Here is a 17,275-nt window from a genome sequence, read left to right on the forward strand (position 1 = left end):
CCCCGGCGGGCCCTCTGCGCCTGCGCACTAGGCCCCGGACGGGGCTCTCGGCGCGGCCCGCCGGCCCGGCAGAGGGCGCCCTCCGGCGCGAGCCCTCGGCCTCGGCCCCGGCCCCGAGGTTCTTCCTCTTCCTGCTCCGCAGTGAGGGATTTTCCCGAACTCAGCTAGGGGGAGGCGGGAGAAGCCGCCCGACGGCCGGCCGAGACCGATCTCCGTCCGAGGCGGGTCGGGGTCGCGACAGCCCGCTCGGCGGCGGCCGGCTCCGTTGTCCCGCTCGCGGCGGACGGTGAGGGAGAAGGGCTCAGGGAAGACGCTCCCGGAGGAGGGGCAGGACCTCACTGGGCGGGCGTGAGGCTCCCGCGCGGCCTTGTCCCGCAGCACCGTCCCGGCCTGGGCCCGCGTCTGGTGCCTGGGAGACAGCGGGCGCTCAGGTCTTCTCACAGCTCGCTCTCAGCCAGTCAAAGCTGAGCGTGTCTTCCCTCACTGCCTGCCCTTCCCTGACCTTGGGTGAGGCCCGTCCCGTCTGGGCTCCTCCTGCGCAGCCGCCTGTACCCCGCTCCCTGGATTCCCTGCTGGCCCGGGGCCTCTGCCGTCTTAGGGGAGCTTCCCCCACGGCCATGCCGCCCGGGCTCTCCCGTGTACCCTCCGAGGGCCTGGCAGTTAGTGACTGTCCGTCACTCACCGCTCTCCACACGGCCTCCGCTCCACCGTCGCCTTAGCACCCCGGTAATCCACCCCGCTCCACACGGCTCTGGGGCCTCACCCAGGACAGGCTGCCTTACCTTTGTGGCATCAGGGTTCCCAGATGTAAAATGTAACCTATACTTGCCACACAAACTTGCTCCCAGGAGCAAATCCGTCTTTTTTTTTTTTTTGCAAATCCATTGTTTAGTGGATAAAAAGCACTTGAAAGTACTATCCCCTTGGTGGGAGGGGGGACCGGGATGGGGAATACATGTAAATCCATGGCTAATTCATGTCAATGTATGACAAAAAAACTTGTAATTAGCCTCCAGCTAATAAAAATAAATGAAAAAAAAAAAAAAAGTACTATCCCCAAAGTTAAGAAATAAGTTATGAGAGATTTTCAGTGCAACAACACCCAAGTTCACAGTCCCAGCTTTATTGCCACTTGGCCACACGCGCTTTAAAAAAACACACACGCTTGTAAAATACGCACACATCAGGAATTAGGAGGCCATGAAACAAGGGGCTTACAGGTGCCCCAAAATATCCTAGGATTCAGAATAAAACCAACTGAAAAACTTCTTGGTTCAAAACACAAAGATAATTTGTTTTTCATGACACTTGTTTTAAAGGAATATTTTAGGGACAAAAACAAAGCTTCTTGTGTTGTCTGAGGCAGGGCCTGACTTCTGTCTTCCTCGAGAGCATTTTGCAAAATCCAGAAGCTGGCCTGAGCAGGCCTTGCCGTTCACTCCCAAGCCTGCCCTCGGCAGAGCTACAGGGCATCCAGGATGTGGTCGATCTTGCTGACCAGCTCCTGCCGCTTTCCCGAGATGAGTTTCTCGTTCTCAATGTACGTGTCTTTCTTGAGTTTGCCAGCCACCAGCCGCTCGGCCTCCACCGCCGACTTCAGGACCAGCTCCTTGACCTGAGCGTCCAGCTTCTGCATTTCGCTCACCTGGAGGGGCAAGAGCAGGGAAGGGTCGAGAGCGTCCCTGCACCACCTTCCAAGGATCCCCATGAGCCCTTGCCTTCAGTCTCCGGCCCCGGGGAGCCAGGCCTTTCAGCACCCCTGGGCCCAGCCGTGGAGACCGTGAGCATCAAATGTGATAACAAAGGAGTCCCTGGCACGGTGCTGGGCACACGCAGCACCTCTTCCCTCCCGCTTCCAGGCGGGGCCAGGGACTCTGTCAGGCAAAGGACCGACAGCAGGGGCAGGCAACATGCGTGACCACCGACTGGGTGTCAGGCTGAGGCCTTTACAGCCACGGTCACTCGACACTTGGCGAGCATCTATGAGCCACGGTGCCAGGCAGGAGTCTACTTGCTGGAAAACAGCAGAGGAGACAGACAGGCATCCCGCCCGCGGGGAGCCGACAGCACACACTTGAGGACGTGAGTAAGCGGGTCAGAAAGGGCAGGTGCGCTGGAGCGAACAGCTCAGGGTGACAGGAGGGGGCAGGCGGTCAGGGCCTCAGCCCTACCCCCGGGCTTCCCACACGCACACACTGACTGGCTTGACACCCATGACGGCTGCGAGCTCCGCGAGGACACAGAAGCTCCCCCACCCCCAATCCAGAGATGCGGACACTGAGGCACACGGTAGGTAGCTGGCCAGGTTCACAAAGTGTGAATCAGAGCCTGGATCCAAGCCGCCATTCTAAGTCCGGGCTCCTCCCCAGAGCCCGAGCAGCTGGAGGGGCAGCTCTCCACAGCCGCCACGTGGGCAGTGCTGCGCAGGCCCCGAGACCCCAGCTCTCACAGCCCCAGGGGGCACACGGCACGAACACACGATGGGCGTGCTTCCCCACAGGCCGGCGGCGAGCCAGGCTGTCCTACACCGCCGGCTACGGGGACCGAGGCAGGAACGAGCCGGGTGCTCGGCGGCGGCAGGCACTCACTTTGTCGCACAGGTCGGAGCCCTCGGTCTTCAGCCGGGACTGCAGCAGCGCCACCTCGCTGGTCAAGGCTTTGTGCTCCGTCTCCAGGCTCTTCTTGCCGCTGTTGAGGGTGGACACGTCTCGGGACTGCTTGTACCTGTTGACCGTCTCGTCAAAGTGACGATAGAGGCCCAGTCTCCTGTTGACCAGGGTCAAGACCTGCTCCGTGATGCAGGCCACCTTCATCCTGGCCTCCGCAGCCGGGTCCTGGGGACAGACGGAGTGACGGCCTCTGGGCCCGAGCCCGCGCTGACCCCACCTCCCGGGAGCACCCCCCCGCCATGCAGCCAGAGACGCACAGTCGCCGGCGCCAACGCCGGACAGCTCAGCAGTGGACAGTCACAGCCAGGCCCGGCAGGGGAGACAGACAGGGTGAAAGGCAAGCTAACGCCAGGGGCCCGCGAACGGGCAGGGAGGTGCTGAAGGAGTGGGAGCCCGGCTCGGCCGGTGGCCTCCCGCTCAGCACCTCCAAGTGTTTCCAGGGCCTAAGGACGAAGCCCGAGCTCCTCGGCCACCACAGCCCTTTAGACGTGGCCCCGCACACTCCCCAGAACCTCTCACCACGGGCCTTCTGCAGAGAGCAGTGGACAGTGATCCAACAAAACAACACTGAATTCAACCAACCAACCAACAAGGGAAGCTTTCCCTTACAGTGGACAGCCAACTGCTAAGGTAAAAGGCCCCGAAGTTTTTCAGTGACCACAACTGGTAACAGATTCAGACGAGAACCAATAATGAATACTGTTAACTAATGATGAGCGTATACAGTATTTATATAGCCTCAAACAGACTGTGTATTAATTGCAAAGAGAAAAACAGTAACTTTTTGGTGAAGAAACCAGGCAGGCACCAAGTCATTCAAGAAGTCAACACCATAAACCCTGGACCAGCTGACACCAGGTGCCTCCTGACATCAGGCACCACAGACACGGCACCAGTTTATCACGCTCTCACCAAAAATGCCTAATAGGAATTCTCAGGGAGAACCGTGAGAAAACTAAATTACAAATGCTGCCAATTAAAGGAGATCAAGGAAATATGACAACTAAATGCAGCACACCATCCTCAATAGAAGTCTCAGGTATGAAAAACCCCCGCTCTGGAAGCTGCCCTTCGGGCAGTCGGCGCAGGGCTGCGCGCTGGTCTTCATCACGGGACACGATGTTCCAAGGGCAATCCGTGTGCTCAGCCACTGGAGGCGGCGCCCGCGGGCTGCACACACCTGAGCACGCACGGAAGGTCGGCACCGACGGTTCAGGGAGAAAATGACAGGCAGGGGCCAAGTGTTAACTGCTCCGTCCGCATGCAGAGGGCACACGACTTATTTTTACTGTTCTTGCAAAATGTCTACATGTAGAATTATTTTAAAACTCGGCATTTTTTACATTAACGAAGAATAAGCAGTTTTTACACCTTAGGAAATGGGCATATGTCATCATAAAGCCTGGACTCAGCCCTTCCATGTGACAGGGCTAACTGGCCGCTGTCTGGCGTACCCCCAACCTGAGCAGCCTGGGGGTTCACAGAACCAGCGGAACCAAGGTCCTTGTTCAGAACCCCAGGCCCCCTGAAGGCCCCCCTGCCATCTGCACGCTGCCCCCTCTGCCAGACGGCCTCCCATCCCCTGCCCGGTCGGGTGCCTCACTCCAGAGCACGTGCTCTGCCCACCCCCTCTCCGCGGCACCCGCCGCCCGGCGGCACACTGCCCCCGCAGCATCATATGCCCGCGAGACAGCAACAGGAGGCAGGGCTCCAAGGTTCAGGATCAGCCGGGGCCACGGGCGGGGGTGCGGGTGGAGGGCTGCTCCAGACGGACACAGGGCAAGCGCGGCATGCAGGCGGCCGGGCGGTACCTTGGTGATGGAGAAGTCCAGCCTGACGTAGATGATGACGGTGAAGAAGAGGATGTAGAAGGCGGCCACCACCAGCAGCGGCTCCTGCAGCATGAGCACCTTGTTGAAGGTGTAGTGCACCTGCGGACCAGGAACGCTGCTGGCTGAGTCCGCCCGGACTCAGAGCCCTGGGGGCAGGGGGCCCCCAGGCCACCCGCACCCGCTGGCCCTCTGCCCAACCCCGCGGCGCGCTCGGGGAGCAGGCGTGCGTGCCTACCACGATGTCCTGGATGTGCTGCTCCACCAGGTTCTTCTTGTGGGCCACGATGACGGGGCGGCCGAACGTGTCCAGGTAGGTGTGGTGCAGCTCGTCAGGGCCGCGGCTGACCTCGTAGGGACTGTCCACCTGGATGTTCCTGCAGGAGGCGGTGAGGCAGCCTAACAGACCGCACTCCCCAGCTGGCTCCCAGCAAGGAGCCCAGTCCTACTCCACTCCGCTCCCCGCCCGGCACGGGTTCCACCTGGCCCTGAGACCATCGGCCCACCGCCAAAAGGCCTGCGTGTGAGTACGTTGTGTCCCCCGTGCCAAGGGCAGGTGGCCCTCTGAGGGCCCACTGGTTTCCACCACCTGGACCCGTGGAGGTGCTGGGCTCTGTCCACCCCATCCTGAGCTGAGGCCGTCTTCTGAGAGATCCCTCACCCTTCCAGAGTCCTTGCTTTCTGCTCAAACCGGCCAAAGACAGCTCCTCTGTCCATCACCATGGAACCTGATACACCATCTCAGACCTTGCCCTTCTGAACCTGGTGTGACCAGCCCAGACTGTCCTTCCCCCTGCGAGGAGCAGAGCACAGGCCACCTGCCTGCCTCAACTCTGCGTTCTTTCCTGCTGGGGGCACCCGCCGGCCTCGGGCCACCGCCCAGGCCTGCTGTGGATGCCCCAGGTTAAACCACCAGGAGCCCCTCCTCTGCGCCCTGCAACCCCGCGACCCCGAGGCACCGAGAGGGCGGGGCCAGGAGGAACAGGGAGGGAGGGCACACTCACTTCGCCCCTTCCGGCAGGATGATCTTCACGGTCAGAGAGTCTATGACCTGCTCATCAAACACGTGGTCCACCAGCCTCATCTTCAACGCGTATTGGTCTCCTGAGGGTCGAGCAGACGCAGCCGTGAGTGGTTCGTGTGCGCCTTTCCAGCAAGCACTAGAGCCCAGGCCCTGAGCACCATATGAGACCCCGGCCACCACCAAGTGCCCGCCGCCAATGAAAGAACACGTCCGCCCACTCTCGCTGGAGAGCCCTGCGTCTGACCGGGCTCCAGAGACGGCTGTCTCTGGAGACACGGAAGCCACCCGCAAGACGGGGTTCCTGACGCCAGCCTTCCTGAGAATGAGAACACGCTCTGCCGATCCGATCATCACACACGACAACCCCACAGGTAAGAAAAGACAGCCTTTGCCTTTTCCACCCTCTAATTAACTGAAGACTGACCCAGGTTATACAGGTACTCGTAGCTTGGGAGGTTGTAGCCGACGATGTAATGGGTCTTCCACCCGCCAAAGAGCGGGAAGCGAGGCCGGATCTCCATCTCCACGGAGTCATCCAGGATGAGCAGGTGGCTGGTGGACACGTTGCCAATCTCGTCGCGGTAGTACACGTCCTGGGCCGCGGCGGGAAGGATGGTCTGCAGAGAGTGAGCACACGTTTTTGAAGACTCCAGAAAGAGACCCAGAGAAATACCACCGAGCCCAGGACAGATGTCCTGCCCCAAGCTCCTCACCACAGCATTCCGTAATGAAACCGTCTCCATGTAAACCAGCTCAGGGAAGCCTAACTTCCCCCAACAGGCTTCAGAGTTCTAGATACCTCATCTGCTTCTCGGTCAAGGCTGGCCAATAGCCAGGTTCTCATAACTACCATTGCAGATGCTGAAGAATTAGTACAAAGCTAAAATAACCTGTAAGCTGTTTTGCAAGAAGGGAAACTGAAGACGGAAGAAACCATATCAAATCACCAGACGGTTCACGGTTTATTTACAAAAGGGTTTCTCCAGCTAGTATTTTTTACTAATTTTTAAAAATTTTTACTTAATTTTAAATTACTTACTTCCAAATCTGTAAGCCTATTTTGATAATCGAGGGGAAATATAATGCCTTTGTTTGCTCACTGAGCCCTTCTGTATTATGCAGGTACAAGAACATGCTTGTAAGGTTTCATTTATAAGACAAAAGAAGATACAAAACTGTATATGCAATACGATTAAATACTTTTTAAAAACCATATTCTAAGAAAAAAGAAATATATGTCGGCAATACCAGAGTCTGGTTTTGTCGTTCCTTTTCCCGTTGTTCCCATTTTCTTTATGAACGGGGTTTTTTTTTGGGGGGGGGGGGGCGCTCTGCGGGCAGTTCCCCAACCAGGGACTGAAGCTGGGCCGTAGTTCTCTCTCTAACTAGACAGTCACAGTGTCTCCCAGTGTCCAGGCCCAAGAGCCCACACCTTGAAAGAGCGGACGGAGGAACCCCACTGTCCGGCTGCCTCTGGTAATCATAGCGCGAGAAAGGCCCCTTCAGCACGGCGCCCGTGTGCTTCAGGTCCACGTTCTCCTCCACGGCGATGTTGCCCCAGTGGGAGACCTCGATGACGCGGGCCATGCTGGTGATGGTCAGGAATGGGCTGTTGTTCTCAGAATGCACTCGGAATGCGTCCTGGAGAGGAAGGAAGCAAGCAGCTCGAGGATCCGAGCGAACAGGAACCAACACTAGCTCACGGCAAATGGACTGCAGACAGCCTACAGCTCAGCGCCAGGATGGTCAGATACAGAACTCCACACTTCTTTAAAAACCTTAAGTCGTAAATAAAGAAAAACTGCAACGAGGAAATATCCGCATATGTAAGAGCTAATGAAGACATAATCTCTCACCAGTGAGCCAACACATAGCATAAGACTGAGCACGGCACACAGAATTACTGGATTTTTCTCTCCTGGAGAAAAGTTATCTGGGAAAATTCACAGAAGAGATTTTTTAAGATAATATATTGTTATATAGCTAACAGGTATGTATGAGACAGTCACTCCTTTATGAGCTCTAAATAAACATAGCATTTTGTTTAATCTTCAGAACATCATAATGAAGTACTACTTATCCCCATTTTATAAACAAAAATGCCCAGAGGCCCAGCAGCCAGCATCAGGGAATCTTCCTGGTCTCAGATACCAAGAACAGATTGGTGGTTGCCAGAGACATGGGTTGCAGAAATGGGTGAACTATCTTGTTTCTTTTTAATTTAAATAAATTGAATAAAAAAATTTTTTTAAGGTAAAATGACAAAAGGACCAGAAAATAGCAAATTAAAAAACCTGCACAGCTAAGTGAAAGGTTACCTATGAATGGAAGAACAAAATGAAAGGTTACCTATGAACGGAAGAAGATATTTGCAAATGACACAGCCAATTAGGGATTAGCATCTAAGATATAAAAAGAACTTGTACAACTCAACATCAAAAACCAAATGACCCAATTTAAAAATAGGGAGAGGAGCTGAACAGACATGTTTCCAAGGAAGACATCAGATGGCCAACAGACACATGAAAAGACTCAACATCACTAATCATCAGGGAAATGCAAATCAAAACCACAGTGAGATATCACCTCACACCTGTCAGAGTGGCTGTTACCAAAAAGGTAACAGATAGCAAGTGTCGGCAAGGACACGGAGAAGGAGCCCTCCTGCACTGCTGGCAGGAATGGGAGCTGGGGCAGCCGCTACGGAAAACAGTGGGGACTCCTTAAAGATTTAAATTAAAGGCGGAGATTCCTTTAAAAGTTGAAAACTCTACTCCCGTATGACCCAGCAATTCTATTTTTCGGTATTTATCCGAAGAAAATGAAAACACTAATTAGAAAAAATACCCGCAACCCCACAGTTCATAGCAGCATCATTTACAATACCCAAGATACAGAAGCAACCTAAGTGTTCATCAGCAGATGAGCGGACACAGATGTGAGGCGCGCACTCAGAGGAACACTGCTCAGTCAGGAAAGAACGAATCCGTGCCGTCTGTGACAACGTGGACACGTCTAGAGGGCGTGACCTAAGTCAGATATTGCTCAGGGCAAACACTGCATGATTTCACTTACACGTAGAATCTGAGAGACAAATGAACAAAGGAAACAGGAAGAGTCTCAGAAACAAACGAGGCCACCAGAGGGGAGGAGACGGGGCTGGAGGAGGAACCAGGCCAGGGGTACTGGGAGGACAACGCTCAGTCGCAGAATCTGCGGGCTGTTCGGCCAGCAGCTTTAGCATCTTTGTGTGGCGACATATCACAGCTGGACTTTCCGTGGTGGTCATTCAGAGATGCACAGAAATACTGCATCACTACGTTGCATAACAGGAACTAATGAAGTGTCGTAGGTCAATTAAACTTCAAAAAGCAAAAGACAAATTCACAAAAAGAGAGACCAGATTTGTGGCCCCCAGAGGCAGGGCGTGGGGGGTGGGGGGCAGTGCAGGGAAGGGGAATTGGATGAACACAGTCAGAAGGTACAAACTTCCAGTGATGACATAAGTCAGTCCTGGGGATGTAATGTACAACATGAAAAATGTAATTAATATTGCTATACATTACATATGAAGGTTAGGTGAGTAAATCTTAAGAGTTCTCATCACAAGAAAAGTCTCTTCTGTTTAATTCTTTCTTTAAATTTCACAGCCCTTCGCCCCATAAACTTTACAAATGAAGAACCACAACTGGAGCCAAGGTCTGAACAGGTGCCTATCTCTTTAACTTTGTATGAGCTGATAAATGTGCACTATGCTCCTTGTGATAACTGTTTCATGAGGAAGTCAAACCATTGCGCTGTACGCCTTGAATTTATTCAGGGCTGTATGTCAATTGTATCTCGATAAAACTGAAAGGAAACAAACAATAACAAAAAACAAGCAAAATACCTTTCTTTCCCAAAAGTCCAAGAAATGGACAAGATAAGGTGTATTTTAATTCTTATAGCTCTGGCCACTTCATTCATTCTATGACTATGTTTCAAAAATCCAACTGAAATATTAATCATATGTGATCGCATTTGATGCCAGTACTGATGAGGGTGTGGGGAGACTGGCAGTCTCATACTGCTGGTGCCGTAACAAACGGGCTAAAGTGTTTGAAAAACCATTTGGCAGTACACCACAAGAGATTTTTAAATGTCCACATGCTTTGCTTTGAGAACTTTTTAAAAAATCTACCCTGAGAGCATGGAACAAAAAAAACAGGCTGGCTGAAGCATTACACGCAGTGCTCGAACGCCATGGTGCCACCTCTGCCCACAACGCTTTGTCTGCTTCTGCCCCAGGTCCCACCTCCTTTAAAAAGTCTTCCTCAAGCCCCGGCCTCTACCTGAACCCCCAGGAGGGCAGTGAGCCCCACGGAGTCACTTCTCAGCAGGCTGAAATCCTGGGGTTGATTCTACAAAGGGCCCTGGATTCCCACCCAAGCCTCCCAACGAGCAGTCCCTCCAGGACACCAGAGCAGACCCGCGCTGCCAGGACCCACCTGACTATAGGCAGGGATGTCGCGGAAGGGCCCGTAATCCAGGAGGTCCTCGGAGCGCGTGGGGTTCCCCAACTTGGTGTAGCTCTCCACATTCCGGGAGGCGAGCTTCACACGCATGGTCTGCGTCTTGGTTGGGTAGGGAGAGTAGAAATAATGGTTCCCCTCAAACACCACGAACTGTTTCTCAGACTGGGTGATCTGGGTTGGGTACGGCTGAAGCACGTGGGTATAAACGGCTTCCACGATGACGGAGATCTTGGCCCCAGGATCAAGAGCCACTGGGAGCTTGACTGTGAAGAATCTCCCGCTGCAGGAAGAACGAGGAAAACAAGAGACCAAGACACTGAAAAAGGAACAGCGCAAAGTCACAGCGATATTTTGTGCCAAGGTAACACCACTTGCCTCTAAGAGATTACCTTCAACCTATCCACTGAAGCCTTTTAAGACAAACGTCCAGGGAGTTCCCTTGAGGCCGAGGGGTTAGGTTCTGGGCTTCCACTGCAGTGGCTCAGGGAAGATCCCGCAAGCCATGCAGTGTGGCCAAAAAAACCTCAAACAAAATAAAAACAACAAATGTCTACATGTTCATCTCAAGGTTGTTTCTAAAAGAGTGTCAAAAACCCCAAATGTCCAACAATAGGTTAAGTGTTGAAAACACCGCAGTGGAGCCACACAACGGAATGCTGGCCGACACGAAAAGACGCTCACAGGTGCGCTGACCAAAACAGCCCCTGCCACGCTGAGCAAGCGCCAAGCCACTCTCGTTAGGATTCCAACCCTGGCGTGATAACCTGCAACCAGAGGAGGCAAGACAGAGACATTCCGACTGTCACCGTACCTTTTACCCGTAATTCTGGTCTCTCTTACTTCCAGATTGTTCTCTTCCTCATCCTCTCCCTTCACCTGCAACAGGACAAAGGAAGTTATTCTCTTTTGTCTTTTAGCCTCTACATTTTGAGTCAGCAATTAACTAACTGCCTCAGTATGTCCACATTAAAGAATTTCAGCTGCCAGAACTTTATGAAGATTGAATACTGGTTTCAGTAACAATTTTTTCAACCAAAATACAGGAACACTTCAAAAGGCTGACTTTTGCACTGAATAAGCTGTATAATATGCCCCATAAAATCATAGTATTTCCTTCATGATAAAATACATACATACAAATTAAAATTAAGGCTGGAAAGGTTTTTTTCTGGAGGTTTTTTTCTTCATTTACACCCAAATATGCATGGGGAAAAAATCCAGCTATTTATTGCTATAGCAGAAAAGTCTAATGCTTTAATGAAAACTGACTTTACTTGCACAAAAGAAATTAACAGTGGCACAAGCAACGGCACGACACAGCCCTCTGCTCTCATCCTCCCCTGTAGCCCAGTGTCCAACCACGAAGAGGGTGCCAACTCCCGCGGGCTGCAGGGTCCTTCCGAGGAAGAGCAGGCATCTCCAATCAGATTGCGGAGCAAATGATAAGGAAAAAACTTAGACACCCACCGCTGATCTCTTTGCCAACCCAACCTCCACCAAAAGGAAAATATTTAAGACCACCTTTTAGGACTGAAGCAGTGATTCCCAATAGAGTATACAAAGCTATAATGAGAAAGCTATTTGTAGTATCTCAGAAAGCCTAAAAGTTATCATATAATCATCCTCAACAGAGTCATACAGCCTAATGTGAAGTGAAGTCGCTCAGTTGTGTCCAACTCTTGAGACCCCATGGACTGTAGTCTACCAGGCTCCTCCGTCCATGGGATTTTCCAGGCAAGAATACTGGAGTGGGTTGCCATTTCCTTCTCTAGGAGATCTTCCCGACCCAGGGATTGAACCCGGGTCTCCCGCAGTGCAGGCAGACGCTTCACCGTCTGAGCCCCCAGGGAAGTCCAAGCCTAATAAAACAACCACTTCACTTCTTTGGCTAGACTCTTGTCACAATGGGAACACTCTCGTATACTCTCAGGGTCTCTCACTGTCCTGTTACATGGTGATTTTTTTAAGTATTTACCAGATTCACTGCCTGAACTAACAAAAGATTAGAGAGGCAAAAGCTTTCAAACATAGGATGCAAATTAAAGGAAAAATGCCTTTGGTGGCAAGGAACGACTGGCTCCTAGTCACTGGTCGCCACGGTCCCTCCCACCAGCTCTGAAGTTCTGCATGTAAGGGTGAAGATAATTCCCTGAGGAAACTTCAAGCAACCACACCAAGACTCCCAGCCAGTTGCTGGAAAGTACACATTGTCCTGGTTAAGCTTAACATCCGATTATGTCCCGCACTGAGACAGAGATACAAGAGAGCCTCTCTGTTGGACTCCAGATCAAAAACCACCTCTGGATAAATCTGGTGATGGGACCGCAGGTTTTACACTTCTGCAGAATCCTGCTTCAGCACCACCCAGGCCAGAAGAGGCAGTGCGGTGTGCAAATGAAGTCTGAAGCAAACCAGCCTAAGCCCTGACTTAACTCAGCCCCCAGACTCCAGCCCTCACCTGCAGTTAGAGTACACATCAAAGACCGTTGAGAGTTAAATGAGAATGTCCTTAAAATACCGACCACGACACCCAACACCAGGTACATTCTCAGTAAGACACCAGTACAGTAACCCCACGCTCCCCAGGCATGATGGCCAGATAGCCTCTGCTATAGTCTTGTTACACTCTGGCAACCACGCTAGGTAGGAGGTGCTTTTTGAACCCATCCTTCCACAAAACTCGAAGTAAAACTGTGTCCTACATCATGGAGGAGGCATGAAAGGGAACAGGAGTCATTTCGGGAGCTGTAAAGGCAACTTTACAGCTCCGAGTTCAGAAGTACGACACTGTAACGACTGTTTTCCCAACTAATAATTGGGTAATTACTTAATGCATGTTGTCTAATGGGAACAGCAATAAAAAGTATATGTGTATCCCTACGCCCAAAGCCAACACTGCCTCCCCGAGGGACGTAAAACTGACCACTGAAATGCCTGGAAGACCGGAAGCCGACTGGGGAGCCCTTTATTGCTTTACTGTCAGAATGAGAACAGGTCGGGGAGGCAGAGAACTGGACTTTCCTTTTCTGTACCGTATTACTCGCACGAGTTTTTTAAACTTAAAGAAGAGAGAACTGTTTTTTAAAAGTTATCGCAGCCGTTAAGAAATGTATTCTGTGTGCAACGGTTTCGAAGAGGCACAACCTTGGAAGCAGACCTGAGTTTCTGACCGCTGTGGCCAGAGGCGGCTCCCCGGGACCCCGCGCTCCGGCCGCGCTCGCCCCCGCAGGCCCGGGGTCTGGGCGCCCGCGCCGCAGGCCGGTGCTGACGTGTCCCCGGGCGGACGCCGAGTCGCCCCGCCGCCCGGGCCCGCCCCGCCGCCCTGCGACCCGCTCACCTGCACGCCGAGGTGCGCGAGCCGGGCCTCCAACTCGGGCTCCAGCGCCAGCAGGAAGGAGGCGGCGCGGGGCGAGGAGCCGCCGCCCGCGTGCGCCAGGACCACCTCGGCCGTCACCTTGGCCAGGTGGCTGCTCAGGTCCACCGTGCGCTTCACATCCTCGTTGACCAGCGGCGGCGCGTCCGAGGAGGCGCGGCCCGGCTCCGGGGAGCAGGCCGCGAGCAGCAGCAGCAGCGGCGGCAGCAGGCGGGCTGCGGGTGCCTCCATGGCCGGGACCGAGCTGAGCCGCAAGCCGCCCGCCCGCGCGCGCCCCGCGTCCGCCACGGCGCAGCCGCCCATTGGCCCGGCCGGCGCCCAAAATGGCGGCGCCCGCCCGAGGACCCGGTCTCCATGGCAACGGGCGGCCCGCCGAGCGCCTGCCTGCGCGCGCGGCGGCCTCGTGTCCCGCAGGGCGGAGCCTGCCCCACCGCCGGAAGCCGCCGCGGTAGCTGCGTCCGTCCCCAGCAAGTGCTGCGGAAGAGTGGGCTGCGTGTCCCTGTTTAGCTTACAAAATACTGCCCCCAAGTTCTCCGTAAACCTGAAGACACTTGCTTTCTCCTCACTCACTCACTGACTGTCCTAAGAAGCGACTTGACTGAACTTTGAGTTGTATACCCATCTGAAGGAGGGACAGGAAGACATCCTTTTAGCGGAGAACCTCGTTTTGGTCAGGAAGAATGAGAGGGAAGCTGGAAGTTGGTAGGCATCCTGGGCCACAAAGCTCCGCCGTCCCAGGGACTTTCATTACTTCCGTTTGTGAGTCAAAGTGCACAAACGTCACCGGTACACGAAGGGAACGGGACCCCAGTCTAGGCCGGACTCGCTCTACCAGAAGCTGGAGCCTGAAGGCAGCAGTTACGCGTGAAAGCTGCCGGACTGACTGGGAGGCCTCGGAGTGGCTCTGGGCCCAGCTTGGTGCGTGCTGCTTCGGCACCTCCCTGGACCCTGGGAGCACAAGCTCTTCTCAGAAACGGAGGAAGCAGGAGCTCATCCTGTTGTCGCCACACGTTCCGTAAACAAAACTCACTCAGAAGGACAATGCAGATGGTGGAGTGCAGTTTATTACACCGGCGGGCCCAAGGCAGAGTCTCCTCTTAGCCAAGGGCCCCGACCGGCTTTTGTGAAAACCTTATATACCCTAAGTGTACATGCTCAAACCCACCTCCCCAGATTCCCTGAAACTAGTCTGGACAAGGTGAAAGATAACGATCCCAGTTAACCCACGATTCATGTGTCATAAGCCTCGATAGTTCAATAGTAGACATTTATCAATAGGCCTGTGGTCATATCCCGATAAACATAATGGAATTTACGACTTTGTTCTGTTACAGAGATAATTAGCGTATTCTTTTAGGTGACAGAGAGTCCAAGCCCAAGTCCTGAGGCTCTTTTATCCGGGGGTCTGGTTTCCCATTGATGCGCCATTTCTATAGACACCGGGCACAAAGTTCAGAGCCCACTGGGAGGGTGCCCACGCGTGTGGCCTGATGTCCACAGCCTGGCCTGAGATGGAGTCCAGCTCTGTCTGTTTCCTCCTTCATTCCCCCCTCTTGATGCTCTTAACTCATAGTATGAGCATCACTCATAGGGATATATTGCACCCTGGCTCTCTGACTGCCAATTTGGGAGAACGACACCAACCTTTGGGTTACAAAGTTCATAATACATTGTAAAATGCAGGGTCCACAAAGCAGAACTATCAAGGCAACTATAACAATGGTAAATATAGTTTTCCACCAATCACCCTTCACCCAAGATAGGACCAAAGTCCAGAAAGGAATGTTTTCATTTGACATTGCTTTTACCTGGTTTTTCATGTCATCTAAAGCAGCTGATACATTGCCAGATAAGTCAGGAATGTATACACAACATTCAACCTTAATTATAGCACAGGTCCCTCCTTGAGCAGCTGTGAGTATGTCCAAAGCCATTCTATTTTGAATTACCACTTTTCTCATTTGGATTTGCTCTTCATTTAAGGCTTGGATGGCTTTTGTTCTATCTAGGAGGGCCTGTTTTGTGAAATTAGTCAAGGCCTCTACTTTAATCATAATATCTGCTGTCCCTATAGAAGGTACAAATAAGGCAGCAATATACTCATACCATTGAAACACAGACCTTGTCCACCTAGCATGTAAATAAGGTAGATTTACCGGGCCTTGTTGTAGGTTAGGCTTTATGCTGCCATGGGCAAAAGTGAATCCCAGTGTGCAGCGGCCTACCCAGCCGATTGGTAACCAAGGCCAAAGGTTAGGCCCACAAAGCCATTGGGTTCCATTGGGTGCCACCCAGCGGATTCCAGGGTTATATTTCCAATCAGAGCCTGGCCAGTGGATGGACTGGTTGGGAGGGTATGTGACCTCGAATGCTTGTTGACACTGTTCGGGGGATAGGTACCCCGTATATTTTAGTTCTTTCAGGTCTAAGGGAGGTCACCAAACCCTACCCTATGTTTTTTTTTTTTTTGTTTCAGCGTATAGCGGCAGGAGTAATTAATTGACCCTTTTCTGGGGTCATCCAGAAATATTCATCCCAGACTTGGTAGAATCGCTCAACATACCTAGAGGCCTGTCCTCCCTTGCTGGTCAGGGAGCCTTTTTCCTTTTTGCTCTTTAGATATGCGGTATGAGCTTTTGTTACTTCTGTGAAACTGGCCTATCACATGTGGCCCCATGACCCGAGTCTATTGACTGTAGGTCTGGCTTACAGCAAGAGAGCAGGGGAGATTATGATTGACAAGAGAAAGGAAAGTCTCTTTTTGTTGTCCCAGAAAAGAGCAGAGTGGTTTAAAATCTCCTTGGTGGAGCGGTGACACCCACCAAGGAAGTCCATCCATCACAGACAGAGGCATAGCCCCACATACCCAGCAGTTGGAGGTGTTGTGGAAGTCCACGTAGGAATGTGCCCATGAGATGAAAACATTGTCCTGAGTTGAAACGGAAGTTAAATTCAAAATCACGTTGATGAGGCCAAGCAGCAGGAGTTGATTGTGCGGCTTCATCCTGAAGGGGCTCGTCTGGGATCTTCTTTTCCTTCTTCTTAAGGATGGTCTTAGTCTCTCGAGGGTCAGTGGGGTCCCTCTGTGCAGTCCACTCAGCGTTTTCTGGGTCTGCGTGGTATGCTCTCTTCACCCTCGTATGATGGATCCAAGGGGCAATACCTGCAACTTTAACTGCAGTAGGGGTAGTTAGAATAACAGTATAAGGGCCCTTCCACCGAGGGGCTAGTAAATCATGTTTCCAATCTTTGACCCATACTTGGTCACCAGGCGTAAACTCATGAATCTGTTCCCCCAAGGGAACGGCACTCTTTCTTGTATGAACTTAGCTACCTGGCTAATTACCTTACCTAACTGCTCCATTTGCCACGCAATCCCATTCCCCCTTACCTGAGGCAAATTGGGTGATACCTGTTTTATTATGGGAGGGGGGGTCTCCCATATGCAATCTCACACGGAGAGCAGCCATGGGACCGTGGGGTCATCCTGAGTCTGAGCAGAGCCATCGGAAGCAAGTCCACCCAGGAGCAGTCAGTCTCTATGATCCACTTGGAGAGTCTCTTTAAGTGTCCAGTTGGTTCCTTCCACCATCCCAGAACTCTGGGGCCTATATGCAGTGTGCAGTTTCCATTTGATGTTTAAAGTTTTACTTACTTGTTATACTAAATCAGCTATGAAAGCCGGGCCATTGTCCGATCCAATGCTGGTAGGAAATCCAAATGTGGGGACTATCTCCTTAAGCAAGCACCAAGCTACTTCTGATGCTCTTTCAGTCAGGGTAGGAAAAGCTTCTACCCATCCCGAGAACGTACATACTATGACCAGCAGGTAATGGTAGTGTCGGTGAGGTTTCATTTCAGTGAAG

General features: G+C 52.6%; 1 protein-coding gene across 1 annotated transcript; it reads right to left on the bottom strand.

Moving 5' to 3' along the window:
• Window positions 1–1,107: 1,107 nt before the first annotated feature.
• RPN1 (ribophorin I) lies at window positions 1,108–13,687 on the bottom strand. Its single transcript, XM_020881012.2, is given in 11 exon segments — window positions 1,108–1,645; window positions 2,589–2,834; window positions 4,481–4,600; window positions 4,737–4,875; window positions 5,503–5,602; window positions 5,947–6,139; window positions 6,955–6,977; window positions 6,980–7,163; window positions 10,010–10,316; window positions 10,848–10,912; window positions 13,374–13,687. Coding segments are annotated over 11 exon segments (1,827 nt in total). The 5' UTR covers window positions 13,641–13,687; the 3' UTR covers window positions 1,108–1,462.
• Window positions 13,688–17,275: the final 3,588 nt, after the last annotated feature.

The sequence above is a fragment of the Odocoileus virginianus genome, unplaced genomic scaffold, assembly GCF_023699985.2.
Source record: "Odocoileus virginianus isolate 20LAN1187 ecotype Illinois unplaced genomic scaffold, Ovbor_1.2 Unplaced_Contig_3, whole genome shotgun sequence".
NCBI classification, from domain to species: Eukaryota; Metazoa; Chordata; class Mammalia; order Artiodactyla; family Cervidae; genus Odocoileus; species Odocoileus virginianus.